This window comes from Oncorhynchus mykiss, chromosome 16 (genome assembly GCF_013265735.2).
Source record: "Oncorhynchus mykiss isolate Arlee chromosome 16, USDA_OmykA_1.1, whole genome shotgun sequence".
NCBI lineage: Eukaryota > Metazoa > Chordata > Actinopteri > Salmoniformes > Salmonidae > Oncorhynchus > Oncorhynchus mykiss.
In genome coordinates this window covers 13,591,084-13,606,329 of record NC_048580.1, presented here as the reverse complement: position 1 = coordinate 13,606,329, position 15,246 = coordinate 13,591,084, and the positions used below count along the sequence as shown (strand labels likewise).

At 40.8% G+C, this 15,246-nt stretch overlaps 1 protein-coding gene and 1 pseudogene across 1 annotated transcript; both read right to left on the bottom strand.

Moving 5' to 3' along the window:
- Positions 1–2,164: 2,164 nt before the first annotated feature.
- Positions 2,165–6,693, bottom strand: LOC118939510 (annotated as a pseudogene).
- A 4,534-nt stretch (positions 6,694–11,227) lies between these two features.
- Positions 11,228–15,128, bottom strand: LOC118939509 (interferon-induced protein with tetratricopeptide repeats 5-like). Its single transcript, XM_036946234.1, has 2 exons — positions 14,952–15,128; positions 11,228–13,173 (listed from the first exon to the last, which is right to left on the bottom strand). The coding sequence occupies exons 1-2, from the start codon at positions 15,023–15,025 to the stop codon at positions 11,745–11,747; spliced, it is 1,503 nt and encodes a 500-aa protein (XP_036802129.1). The 5' UTR covers positions 15,026–15,128; the 3' UTR covers positions 11,228–11,744.
- Between the last annotated feature and the right edge of the window lie 118 nt (positions 15,129–15,246).

Here is a 15,246-nt window from a genome sequence, read left to right as displayed (position 1 = left end):
AAAGACATTCAGAGACTTGTCCCGAAGCCACTCCTGCGTTGTCTTGGCTGTGTGCTTATGGTCGTTGTGCTGTTGGATGGGGAAACTTTGCCCCTGTCTGAGATCCTGAGCGCTCTGGAGTAGGTTTTCATCAAGGATCTCTCTGTACATTGCTCCGTTCATCTTTCCCTCGATCCTGACTAGTCTCCCAGTCCCTGCAGCTGAAAAACATCCACACAGCATTATGATACTGCCATCACCATGCTTCACCGTAGGGATGATGTCAGGTTTCCTCCAGACGTGACGCTTGGCATTCAGGCAAAAGAGTTCAATCTTGGTTTCATCAGACCAGAACATCTTGTTTCTTATGGTCTGGGATTCCTTTAGGTTCCTTTTGGCAAACTAAAAGCGGGCTGTCATGTGCCTTTTACTGAGGAGTGGCTTCCGTCTGGCAACTCTACCATAAAAGCCTGATTGGTCGCGTGCTTCAGAGATGGTAGCCCTTCTGGAAGGTTCTCCCATCTTTACAGAGGAACTCTGAAAGGCTGCTCTTCCCTGTTTGGCTGGACAGCCAGCTCAGGGAAGACTCTTGGTGGATCCAAACTTCTTCCGTCTAAGAATGATAGAATGATGATCAAAAATTACGCCGACAAAACAAAGAACAAAAACCAAACCGTGACGCTTTGGACTATGTGCCCTGAACAAAGACAAAGTTAACTTCCCACAAAACAGGTGGGGGAAAAGAGTACCTAAGTATGGTTCTCAATCAGAGACAACGATAGACAGCTGTCCCTGATTGAGAACCATACCCGGCCAAGACATAGAAATATAACATAGAAAAAGAACATAGACTACCCACCCCAACTCACGCCCTGCCCACCTAACACGAAGACATAAAAATAAACTAAGGTCAGAACGTGACAGTGAGATACATTTTATGGCGGATTTGCTGTTTCTGTGTGTTAATGTACTTTATATTTGCGGTGTATATGTTTCTTTTAATTATTTTTTTTGTTTCCAATTTAAAAAATGAATGTTGTGAACTGGGAAGGAAATTGTGTTGCGAGGGAGTTGAGTTATTGACTAATTTGGTGGGGGTTGGGCGTGCAGGCGGCTAGGGCTGGCTGGTCGGTCTGGGAAAATTTTTATATAGAGAGTTTTAATAAAGACAATCAAAAGTCTTTGTATTTTTTTCAAGAGTTGTTCAGTTGTTAGGCTCTTGGTCAAAGGTGCAACACAATATTTATTATTGAATTACCTTTGGTCTAGTTCAGTCTTATTAATCACGTAAGCATTTTGAATAATGATCTCTTACCTAGCTTGATGACTGTGGGTATTTTTGCTTACTTTTTGTTCTAAACGGAGACAGCATATTGGATTGTGTAAAAATCTTTAAATTACCTTTAGATGCTCAACAAATTCTTGGAGAGGACCCCCTGACACACTGCCAGGTTAAGGAACTTTTCGGGAACTCGTACTCTTCTGTAAGCGTCATTGAAACTACAACATGATCAATGTTCGACCTTAACATTTGATAACTATACAACAGAACAGATGAATAGGAATGACATTTACTCTCACTGGTGGCTAAAAATAACTACCTGAAAGCCACACCCCTAATAAACTACACCTCCAGTGTTCTGATCTCAGTAACCCATCAGCGACAACCCAGCACCCAGCATCAATAACCCAACAGTTTTTAAAGAGAACAACCCAACTAAGTGACCCATCGCCTGCAAACCAGCAGTTGGGTCAACCAAACAACCCAGTATGTTTTGGTGTAGAGGGGCAAAGCTATTGAGATGTAAAAACATACAGTGTGCTTAAAGTTTGGGCTCCATCCGTGGCAAATGCTCAGTCAAAATAGAGCAGAAAAATCAGCAGCATTCTACTTAGGATATTACGACGTTAAGAGACTGATTCATGATCTCTCACTTTGACTTTTTAATCTGAAGCAAGCTTTCTTTTATTCGTGGCCTTGAAGAATTCGCAGGGAAATTGCATTAGGCCTACATAGCCTATCCAATCACTACACTTGTTAATATCTGTAATGAAATATGTTTTATTTAGTTAAGGAATGTATCTTTAAATGTGAACAACATCAAAATATTATTGTCTTATTTGACAAGGTTGGTTGGTTTTTGGAGCAAAGTAGAAAGAAGCACGTTAACAAGCTCAAAGATCATCAAGTTTATGGCAGTATGTTTTATTATCTCTTTCACAATGTTAATGCCAGTTACAAGAGCAACAACAGTTGAACGGTCGGTGAAGATATCTAATCAACTACCTGAAAGGTGACACATCCAAAGACATAAAAACATGTTTTCCTAAAGTAATACATTCTAATTAAAAAAAATACATGTTGGAATTTTACACAAAAAAATCGAACATAAGAAAAATGCACGCAACTTGAAGTTACTGTTACACTTTATGATTAAAACCATTTAAAATGCATGTAGCAGTACTCCAATAAGCCATGTGTTGTGTAACAATATGTGTATTTCTCAGCACCAGTATATCTTACAAGACTCTTTTCGATGTTAGGAGAAAGACCAAGGTCATGGGTTGAAATGGGGACCTGTTTTTATCCTCTTATCTTATCCCAACATGGAGTTAAAAGCCATCAAACACACTCTGTCCACTTGTGACAACCAGTCCCATTGCGGGTTTGGATGTCACACAGTATGGGGTTGGTTGTCACAATATTTGCTAGTAGCTTATTCCTTTACTTGATCAAACAATATTTCTAACAAAATTCAGCATTTTATGCCGTGAGGATAACACGTGACATTTTCAGTGAATTTGTGTGTGTGTGTGCTTGCACATGCGTGTGTGGGTGTGTGACAGAAAACATGTGTGTTTGAGAGAAAAGCAACGAAGGGAGCTCTTTATATCACAAGAACAAAATAGCTTGCAATTTATTGTATACCGGGGGGTGGCAATGTTGAAAGTGACAACCAACCCCGTATTCCATGTGACAACCATCCCCAACTACACCACCCCCCAATGCTAATTAAGATGTTAGTTACCCCATGACTTGACCTAGGAATTTAAATATCTCTCCCTTTCCTTTTTTCAACAAACATCCTTGTTCATGGATACTCTGATAATTCAAACATTTACAAAGAAAATGTCATACTTTTTAAAAAAACTTTTACCTATGAAAAACACAAATTCATCTCACCACAATGTTTTGTCATGTTGACATAAATTGACCAGGTGGATGAGTTCTTTCAAATTCATACATTTTAACCTTCCAATTATTACACAGCGCCATTTCAATTGGGAGTAATTAGCACTGTGACAACCATCACCGGTCTCCCCTATATCATATCAGTTTCATTCCTTTGCCTAGGGCATCTGTAAGGTCATCTGTGTCTGAAGAGTGCACCTCGACTCTCCTTGGCTCTTCAGCATTCCTGCCTTTTTTGTCTTCAATTGCGAGGAATTCCAAAATCTCAGAGGCATCACCAACTGTCTTCTTTTTAGTCTGACACCACTCTGCTATCTGCATCAGTATCTTCCTAGCCTTATTCCTGTGCCAACTCTCAATCGGAATCTGGTAGGCCTTTTTGAACTGGGTCACAGCACCATACACGTCTTTCTTCTTGTAGTACAGAAACCGTCCGAAACAGGAGTGGCATTGCTGCTTGTCTGAGTCACTAAGGGACTCATCTTTCAGCAGGATGGTGAAGATCTTCATCGCCTCCTCCAGCTGGTAGTTGTCTCCGTAAGCCTCAGCCAGGTTCAACCTGAATTGGACGTTGGATGGCTTCAGTTCTACAGCTCTGGAGAAGTGATGGATGCAGAGCTCCATCTTCTCTCTTATCTGGCGTGCGTTGACCCATCTCCCTTCCCTCTTCTGCTCAGACATCTGGTGGAACTGCTGTTTGTGACACAGGCCGATTTGGTAATGCATGAAGGGGGAGTTTACAGACAGTTCGACAGCTTCCTCCAAAACCTCCAGGGTCTCATTGATGTCCGCATGCCTGCAATACTGGGCCAAGTAATATGTGACGTGAGGCACGTCAGGAGACAGTCTGAGGGCCTCTTTGATGAGTTTCATGGACTCATGTCGACTTTGGTTTTGAAGCTGCACAGCTAGTAGGACCATGATTTCAGTGTTATCGGGCTCTAAGGATAAGGCTTTCCTTAGCTGAGTAGCACCTTCAGTATGCGCCAATCTCTCTGTTCCATCCATGGCTAATCCCTCCAACCTGTACAGGACCATGGCATAGCCCACGTTGAAGGATGCATTGTCTGGTTCTTCCTTAAGAGCTTTCTGAAAGCTCTCCTTTGCCCCAAATAAAATAGCCCCCCAAGCCTTAGAAAACTCCAAGCCTTCTCACCATGTATTGAAGGTAAGCTGCCTTGAATAGCAGTCGTAACACCCTTATTGATGTTTTCCAGCTTTCCAATGTAGGCATCCACATCATTCATGTTCCCTGAGTGATAGTGAACCCATGCAAAGTTAGCATAGGTTACCAGTAACTCTGTATCATCCTGTCTATTCTTCAATGCACTCTCAGGCTTGTGGAGATACTCAAGAGCACTAACATTGTTTTCCTCCAGGTGGCTCAGAAAGGCTAGTAAGTTGAAATATATGGCATGGTTCAGAGTGCTGAACTTCATGATGCGATCCAGAAGTTTTTCAGGGAGGCTGTCCCGGTCCTTGATGTCATCCTTTTCTATTCCCCATGTAAAGTGACACTCAAGTGCTTTCAGCTTCACTTCCATATCTGTTGTGACAGAAGCGCTATGAGAAAAAAGAAAAATACCCATTAGTATTTGTTATTATAATATTATTATTAGCCCATCATTGTTGTCGTTGTTATCAGCCATCATCATCCTCATCATCATCACAACAGCATGGACAGTACCAGTCAAAGGTTTGGACACACATACTCATTCAAGAGTTTTTCTTTATTTTACTTTTTTCTACATTGTAGAATAATAGTGAAGACATCACAACTATGAAATAACATGTATGGGATTATGTATTAACCAAAAAAGTGTTAAACAAATCAAAATACATTTTATATTTGTGGTTCTTCAAATAGCCACCCTTTGCTTTGATGACAGCACTGCACACTCTTGGCATTCTCTCAACCAGCTTCATCTGGAATGCTTTTCCAACAGTCTTGAAGGAGTTCCCACATATGCTGAGCACTTGTTGGCAGTTAATGTTGAGATATGTCTGTTGCTTGAATTTATTTGGGCTGCTTTTTCTGTTGCTGGTAAATCTAATGAATATATCCTCTGCAGAAGAGGTAACTCTGAGTCTTCCATTCCTGTGGCGGTCGTCATGAGAGACAGTTTCATCATAGCGCTTGATGGTTTTTCGACTGCACTTGAAGAAACTATTGTTATTGAAATTATTGAAATTGTCCGTATTGACTGACCTTCATGTCTTAAGGTAATGATGGACTGTCGTTTCTCTTTGCTTATTTTTGCAGTTCTTGCCATAATATGGACTTGGTATTTTACCAAATGGGGCTATCTTCTGTATACCACCCCTACCTTGTTACAACACAACTGATTGGCTCAAACGCATTAAGAAAGAAAGAAATTCCAGATATTAACAAGGCACACCTGTTAATTGAAATTAATTCCAGGTGACTACCTCATGATGCTCGTTGAGAGAATGTCAAGAGTGTGCAAAGCTCTCATCAAGGCAAAGGGTGGCTACTTTGATGAATCTCAAATATAATATATATTGTTTTACACTGTTTGGTTACTACATGATTCCATATGTGTTATTTTATAGTTTGATGTAGTAAATAGAAAAACCCTGGAATGAGTAGGTGTGTCCAAACTTTTGACTGGTACTGTATATCTTTAAAAAAAATATATATTTCTTTATTATTTTCCCCTAACCTTACCACTCTCCCCTAATTGGAGTAAACTAATGGACGACAACACATAGGTTTCTACTTCCAGCTTATACGTACTTTATACACTTTACGGACACAATATATTTTACAATAGTTATCTTTTGTTTGTTTTTCCTTCATCTACCCTCAACCCCTCTGATCTATCTCAGAAGACCATCCAGTTAGATTTTTATTTGCCATATATTTTTAACTGTGCTGTTTCACAAAAGATCTGAACCTATGTACATTTTATGGACACAGGATATTTTACAATAGTTATCAAGGATTTGTGTTTTCTTTTGGGGATTGTTTCACCATGCTTACTTTCCAACATGTTTGAGTGTTGATTATATTGGTAATATTGGTCGATACATTTCTCTAGCCTTATAATTTGTTTTGTGTTATCCAGATGGAAGGTTATTGCACACGAGTAGGTGGATTGAAGTGCTAATATTTAGTCAAATTTACAAAAATGGAATATTCTGCTTTTATCTTGAGACGTTCTGCAGCAAAGTGTTCAGTCCACCATAACTCCACTCTCTCTTTCTCACTCATAACACAACAACATTGTTTATTATTGTGTTATATTAAGTACATTAGAGAGAGAGATTATGTATGTGCATGTCATTCAAATATGTTATAATTTTTGTAAAATTCTTACCTCATTTTACAGTCAATGGCAGAGAAGGAAGGCAACAGTATTGAGATAATAACACTCAGAAACACTACCCACATCCTGTGAAATCAAAGCTTTTCATTTAGCAGAAAGGAAAACGAAACTGATACGTGCTTGCCATATACAGTGGGGAGAACAAGTATTTGATACACTGACGATTTTGCAGGTTTTCCTACTTACAAAGCATGTAGAGGTCTGTAATTTGTATCATAGGTACACTTCAACTGTGAGAGACGGAATCTAAAACAAAAATCCAGAAAATGACATTGTATGATTCTTAAGTCATTCATTTGCATTTTATTTCATGACATAAGTATTTGATCACCTACCAACCAGTAAGAATTCCGTCTCTCACAGACCTGTTACTTTTTCTTAAAGAAGCCCTCCTGTTCTCCACTCATTACCTGTATTAACTGCACCTGTTTGAACTCATGGATTAAAATCCTGCAGCGCACGCAAGGTCCCCCTGCTCAAGCCAGCGCATGGCCAGGCCCGTCTGAAGTTTGCCAATGATCATGGAAGTTTGCCAATGACCTCTGGAGAGCCCTGCAGTTGCGGGCGGTGCAGTTCCCGTACCAGACGGTGATACAGCCCGACAAGATGCTCTCAATTGTGCATCTGTAGAAGTTTGTGAGGGTTTTAGGTGCCAAGCCAAATTTCTTTAGCCTCCTGAGGTTGAAGAGATGCTGTTGTACCTTCTTCACCACACTATCTGTGTGGGTGGACCATTTCAGTTTGTCAGTGATATGTACTCTGAGGAACTTGAAGCTTTCCACCTTCTCCACTGCCATCCGATCGATGTGGACACCGGGCTGCTCCCTCTGCCCTTTCCTGAAGTCCACAATCTACTCTTTTGTTTTGTTGATGTTGGGTGAGAGGTTATTTTCCTGGCACCACACTCCCAGGGCCCTAACCTCCTCCCTGTAGGCTGTCTCATCATTGTTGGTAATCAGGCCTTCTACTGTTGTGTTGTCTGCAAACTTAATGATTGAGTTGGAGGGAGTACAGGAGGGGGCTGAGCACGCATCCTTGTGGGGCCCCAGTGTTGAGTATCAGCGAAGTGGAGGTGTTTTTTTCCTACCTTCACCACCTGGTGGTGGCCCATCAGGAAGTCCAGGACCCAGTTGCACAGGGCGGTGTTCAGACCCAGGGCCTTAAGATTAATGATGAGCTTGGAGGGTACTATGGTGTTGAATGCTGAGCTATAGTCAATGAACAGCATTCTTACATAGGTATTCCTCATGTCCAGATGGGATAGGTCAGCGTGCATTGCGATTGCATCATCTGTGGATGTATTGGAGCGGTAAGCAAATTGAAGTGGGCCTAGGGTGTCAGGCCGGGCTCTGTCTGGGCCACTCAAAGACATTCAGAGACTTGTCCCGAAGCCACTCCTGCGTTGTCTTGGCTGTGTGCTTATGGTCGTTGTGCTGTTGGATGGGGAAACTTTGCCCCTGTCTGAGATCCTGAGCGCTCTGGAGTAGGTTTTCATCAAGGATCTCTCTGTACATTGCTCCGTTCATCTTTCCCTCGATCCTGACTAGTCTCCCAGTCCCTGCAGCTGAAAAACATCCACACAGCATTATGATACTGCCATCACCATGCTTCACCGTAGGGATGATGTCAGGTTTCCTCCAGACGTGACGCTTGGCATTCAGGCAAAAGAGTTCAATCTTGGTTTCATCAGACCAGAACATCTTGTTTCTTATGGTCTGGGATTCCTTTAGGTTCCTTTTGGCAAACTAAAAGCGGGCTGTCATGTGCCTTTTACTGAGGAGTGGCTTCCGTCTGGCAACTCTACCATAAAAGCCTGATTGGTCGCGTGCTTCAGAGATGGTAGCCCTTCTGGAAGGTTCTCCCATCTTTACAGAGGAACTCTGAAAGGCTGCTCTTCCCTGTTTGGCTGGACAGCCAGCTCAGGGAAGACTCTTGGTGGATCCAAACTTCTTCCGTCTAAGAATGATGGAGGCCACTGTGTTGTTGGGGACCTTCAGTGCTGCAGACATTTTTTTGGTACCCTTCCCCAGATCTGTAACTTGACACAATTCTGTCTCGGGGGTCTACAGACAATTCCTTCAACCTCATGGCTTGTTTTTTGCTCTGACATGCACTGTCAACTTTGGGACCATGTCCAATCAACTGAATTTACCACAGGTTGACCCCAATCAAGTTGTAGAAACATCTCAAGGATGATCAATGGAAACAGGATGCACCTGAGCTCAATTTCGGGTCTCATAGCAATGGGTCTGAATACTTACACAACCGGTAAAACGTTTTAGAACACCTACTCATTCAGTGGTTTTTCTTTCTTTTTACTATTTTCTACATTGTAGAATAATAGTGAAGACATCACAACTATGAAATAACACGTATGGGATTATGTATTAACCAAAAAAGTGTTAAACAAATCAAAATAAATGTTTTATTTGTGGTTCTTCGAATAGCCACCCTGTGCCTTGATGACAGCTTTGCACACTCTTGGCATTCTCTCAACCAGCTTCATGAGGTGGCTGCCTCTCGGGCTTCCTTGCCAGCCGTGTTCCCACATACCGCTGGTTCCTTTCTCCGGCTGCCTCTGCTCTCCTAGCTGCCTCCACCTGTTCTCCACCTGATCTCCTCCCATGTGTAGACTCCCTTGCCGTCCAGAACATCCTCCCATGTCCAGGAGTCCACCTTACTATGCTGCTTGGTCCGTTGGTGATGGGACGTTCTGTCACGGCTGGCTGAAGGACTGGACCAAGGTGAAGCATGGTAAGCGTACATTTTCTCTTTATTCAAAAATTACGCCGACAAAACAAAGAACAAAAACCAAACCGTGACGCTTTGGACTATGTGCCCTGAACAAAGACAAAGTTAACTTCCCACAAAACAGGTGGGGGAAAAGAGTACCTAAGTATGGTTCTCAATCAGAGACAACGATAGACAGCTGTCCCTGATTGAGAACCATACCCGGCCAAGACATAGAAATATAACATAGAAAAAGAACATAGACTACCCACCCCAACTCACGCCCTGCCCACCTAACACGAAGACATAAAAATAAACTAAGGTCAGAACGTGACAGTGAGATACATTTTATGGCGGATTTGCTGTTTCTGTGTGTTAATGTACTTTATATTTGCGGTGTATATGTTTCTTTTAATGATTTTTTTTGTTTCCAATTTAAAAAATGAATGTTGTGAACTGGGAAGGAAATTGTGTTGCGAGGGAGTTGAGTTATTGACTAAACTGGTGGGGGTTGGGCGTGCAGGCGGCTAGGGCTGGCTGGTCGGTCTGGGAAAATTTTTATATAGAGAGTTTTAATAAAGACAATCAAAAGTCTTTGTATTTTTTTCAAGAGTTGTTCAGTTGTTAGGCTCTTGGTCAAAGGTGCAACACAATATTTATTATTGAATTACCTTTGGTCTAGTTCAGTCTTATTAATCACGTAAGCATTTTGAATAATGATCTCTTACCTAGCTTGATGACTGTGGGTATTTTTGCTTACTTTTTGTTCTAAACGGAGACAGCATATTGGATTGTGTAAAAATCTTTAAATTACCTTTAGATGCTCAACAAATTCTAGGAGAGGACCCCCTGACACACTGCCAGGTTAAGGAACTTTTCGGGAACTCGTACTCTTCTGTAAGCGTCATTGAAACTACAACATGATCAATGTTCGACCTTAACATTTGATAACTATACAACAGAACAGATGAATAGGAATGACATTTACTCTCACTGGTGGCTAAAAATAACTACCTGAAAGCCACACCCCTAATAAACTACACCTCCAGTGTTCTGATCTCAGTAACCCATCAGCGACAACCCAGCACCCAGCATCAATAACCCAACAGTTTTTAAAGAGAACAACCCAACTAAGTGACCCATCGCCTGCAAACCAGCAGTTGGGTCAACCAAACAACCCAGTATGTTTTGGTGTAGAGGGGCAAAGCTATTGAGATGTAAAAACATACAGTGTGCTTAAAGTTTGGGCTCCATCCGTGGCAAATGCTCAGTCAAAATAGAGCAGAAAAATCAGCAGCATTCTACTTAGGATATTAAGTAGAAAGAAGCACGTTAACAAGCTCAAAGATCATCAAGTTTATGGCAGTATGTTTTATTATCTCTTTCACAATGTTAATGCCAGTTACAAGAGCAACAACAGTTGAACGGTCGGTGAAGATATCTAATCAACTACCTGAAAGGTGACACATCCAAAGACATAAAAACATGTTTTCCTAAAGTAATACATTCTAATTAAAAAAAATACATGTTGGAATTTTACACAAAAAAATCGAACATAAGAAAAATGCACGCAACTTGAAGTTACTGTTACACTTTATGATTAAAACCATTTAAAATGCATGTAGCAGTACTCCAATAAGCCATGTGTTGTGTAACAATATGTGTATTTCTCAGCACCAGTATATCTTACAAGACTCTTTTCGATGTTAGGAGAAAGACCAAGGTCATGGGTTGAAATGGGGACCTGTTTTTATCCTCTTATCTTATCCCAACATGGAGTTAAAAGCCATCAAACACACTCTGTCCACTTGTGACAACCAGTCCCATTGCGGGTTTGGATGTCACACAGTATGGGGTTGGTTGTCACAATATTTGCTAGTAGCTTATTCCTTTACTTGATCAAACAATATTTCTAACAAAATTCAGCATTTTATGCCGTGAGGATAACACGTGACATTTTCAGTGAATTTGTGTGTGTGTGCTTGCACATGCGTGTGTGGGTGTGTGACAGAAAACATGTGTGTTTGAGAGAAAAGCAACGAAGGGAGCTCTTTATATCACAAGAACAAAATAGCTTGCAATTTATTGTATACCGGGGGGTGGCAATGTTGAAAGTGACAACCAACCCCGTATTCCATGTGACAACCATCCCCAACTACACCACCCCCCAATGCTAATTAAGATGTTAGTTACCCCATGACTTGACCTAGGAATTTAAATATCTCTCCCTTTCCTTTTTTCAACAAACATCCTTGTTCATGGATACTCTGATAATTCAAACATTTACAAAGAAAATGTCATACTTTTTAAAAAAACTTTTACCTATGAAAAACACAAATTCATCTCACCACAATGTTTTGTCATGTTGACATAAATTGACCAGGTGGATGAGTTCTTTCAAATTCATACATTTTAACCTTCCAATTATTACACAGCGCCATTTCAATTGGGAGTAATTAGCACTGTGACAACCATCACCGGTCTCCCCTATATCATATCAGTTTCATTCCTTTGCCTAGGGCATCTGTAAGGTCATCTGTGTCTGAAGAGTGCACCTCGACTCTCCTTGGCTCTTCAGCATTCCTGCCTTTTTTGTCTTCAATTGCGAGGAATTCCAAAATCTCAGAGGCATCACCAACTGTCTTCTTTTTAGTCTGACACCACTCTGCTATCTGCATCAGTATCTTCCTAGCCTTATTCCTGTGCCAACTCTCAATCGGAATCTGGTAGGCCTTTTTGAACTGGGTCACAGCACCATACACGTCTTTCTTCTTGTAGTACAGAAACCGTCCGAAACAGGAGTGGCATTGCTGCTTGTCTGAGTCACTAAGGGACTCATCTTTCAGCAGGATGGTGAAGATCTTCATCGCCTCCTCCAGCTGGTAGTTGTCTCCGTAAGCCTCAGCCAGGTTCAACCTGAATTGGACGTTGGATGGCTTCAGTTCCACAGCTCTGGAGAAGTGATGGATGCAGAGCTCCATCTTCTCTCTTATCTGGCGTGCGTTGACCCATCTCCCTTCCCTCTTCTGCTCAGACATCTGGTGGAACTGCTGTTTGTGACACAGGCCGATTTGGTAATGCATGAAGGGGGAGTTTACAGACAGTTTGACAGCTTCCTCCAAAACCTCCAGGGTCTCATTGATGTCCGCATGCCTGCAATACTGGGCCAAGTAATATGTGACGTGAGGCACGTCAGGAGACAGTCTGAGGGCCTCTTTGATGAGTTTCATGGACTCATGTCGACTTTGGTTTTGAAGCTGCACAGCTAGTAGGACCATGATTTCAGTGTTATCGGGCTCTAAGGATAAGGCTTTCCTTAGCTGAGTAGCACCTTCAGTATGCGCCAATCTCTCTGTTCCATCCATGGCTAATCCCTCCAACCTGTACAGGACCATGGCATAGCCCACATTGAAGGATGCATTGTCTGGTTCTTCCTTAAGAGCTTTCTGAAAGCTCTCCTTTGCCCCCAAATAAAATAGTCCCCCAAGCCTTAGAAAACTCCAAGCCTTCTCACCATGTATTGAAGGTAAGCTGCCTTGAATAGCAGTCGTAACACCCTTATTGATGTTTTCCAGCTTTCCAATGTAGGCATCCACATCATTCATGTTCCCTGAGTGATAGTGAACCCATGCAAAGTTAGCATAGGTTACCAGTAACTCTGTATCATCCTGTCTATTCTTCAATGCACTCTCAGCCTTGTGGAGATACTCAAGAGCACTAACATTGTTTTCCTCCAGGTGGCTCAGAAAGGCTAGTAAGTTGAAATATATGGCATGGTTCAGAGTGCTGAACTTCATGATGCGATCCAGAAGTTTTTCAGGGAGGCTGTCCCGGTCCTTGATGTCATCCTTTTCTATTCCCCATGTAAAGTGACACTCAAGTGCTTTCAGCTTCACTTCCATATCTGTTGTGACAGAAGCGCTATGAGAAAAAAGAAAAATACCCATTAGTATTTGTTATTATAATATTATTATTAGCCCATCATTGTTGTCGTTGTTATCAGCCATCATCATCCTCATCATCATCACAACAGCATGGACAGTACCAGTCAAAGGTTTGGACACACATACTCATTCAAGAGTTTTTCTTTATTTTACTTTTTTCTACATTGTAGAATAATAGTGAAGACATCACAACTATGAAATAACATGTATGGGATTATGTATTAACCAAAAAAGTGTTAAACAAATCAAAATACATTTTATATTTGTGGTTCTTCAAATAGCCACCCTTTGCTTTGATGACAGCACTGCACACTCTTGGCATTCTCTCAACCAGCTTCATCTGGAATGCTTTTCCAACAGTCTTGAAGGAGTTCCCACATATGCTGAGCACTTGTTGGCAGTTAATGTTGAGATATGTCTGTTGCTTGAATTTATTTGGGCTGCTTTTTCTGTTGCTGGTAAATCTAATGAATATATCCTCTGCAGAAGAGGTAACTCTGGGTCTTCCATTCCTGTGGAGGTCGTCATGAGAGACAGTTTCATCATAGCGCTTGATGGTTTTTCGACTGCACTTGAAGAAACTATTGTTATTGAAATTATTGAAATTGTCCGTATTGACTGACCTTCATGTCTTAAGGTAATGATGGACTGTCGTTTCTCTTTGCTTATTTTTGCAGTTCTTGCCATAATATGGACTTGGTATTTTACCAAATGGGGCTATCTTCTGTATACCACCCCTACCTTGTTACAACACAACTGATTGGCTCAAACGCATTAAGAAAGAAAGAAATTCCAGATATTAACAAGGCACACCTGTTAATTGAAATTAATTCCAGGTGACTACCTCATGATGCTCGTTGAGAGAATGTCAAGAGTGTGCAAAGCTCTCATCAAGGCAAAGGGTGGCTACTTTGAAGAATCTCAAATATAATATATATTGTTTTACACTGTTTGGTTACTACATGATTCCATATGTGTTATTTTATAGTTTGATGTAGTAAATAGAAAAACCCTGGAATGAGTAGGTGTGTCCAAACTTTTGACTGGTACTGTATATCTTTAAAAAAAATATATATTTCTTTATTATTTTCCCCTAACCTTACCACTCTCCCCTAATTGGAGTAAACTAATGGACGACAACACATAGGTTTCTACTTCCAGCTTATACGTACTTTATACACTTTACGGACACAATATATTTTACAATAGTTATCTTTTGTTTGTTTTTCCTTCATCTACCCTCAACCCCTCTGATCTATCTCAGAAGACCATCCAGTTACATTTTTATTTGCCATATATTTTTAACTGTGCTGTTTCACAAAAGATCTGAACCTATGTACATTTTATGGACACAGGATATTTTACAATAGTTATCAAGGATTTGTGTTTTCTTTTGGGGATTGTTTCACCATGCTTACTTTCCAACATGTTTGAGTGTTGATTATATTGGTAATATTGGTCGATACATTTCTCTAGCCTTATAATTTGTTTTGTGTTATCCAGATGGAAGGTTATTGCACACGAGTAGGTGGATTGAAGTGCTAATATTTAGTCAAATTTACAAAAATGGAATATTCTGCTTTTATCTTGAGACGTTCTGCAGCAAAGTGTTCAGTCCACCATAACTCCACTCTCTCTTTCTCACTCATAACACAACAACATTGTTTATTATTGTGTTATATTAAGTACATTAGAGAGAGAGATTATGTATGTGCATGTCATTCAAATATGTTATAATTTTTGTAAAATTCTTACCTCATTTTACAGTCAATGGCAGAGAAGGAAGGCAACAGTATTGAGATAATAACACTCAGAAACACTACCCACATCCTGTGAAATCAAAGCTTTTCATTTAGCAGAAAGGAAAACGAAACTGATACGTGCTTGCCATATACAGTGGGGAGAACAAGTATTTGATACACTGACGATTTTGCAGGTTTTCCTACTTACAAAGCATGTAGAGGTCTGTAATTTGTATCATAGGTACACTTCAACTGTGAGAGACGGAATCTAAAACAAAAATCCAGAAAATGACATTGTATGATTCTTA

What these genes read in the sequence shown, in the direction of transcription:
- LOC118939509 (XM_036946234.1), bottom strand. Translation starts at nt 15,025, where the DNA reads ATGTGGGTAGTGTTTCTGAGTGTTATTATCTCAATACTGTTGCCTTCC. An exon ending in GCCATTGACTGTAAAATGAG is followed by an intron (nt 13,174 to 14,951) that starts GTAAGAATTTTA and finishes TTTTTCTCATAG; the next exon opens with CGCTTCTGTCACAACAGATA.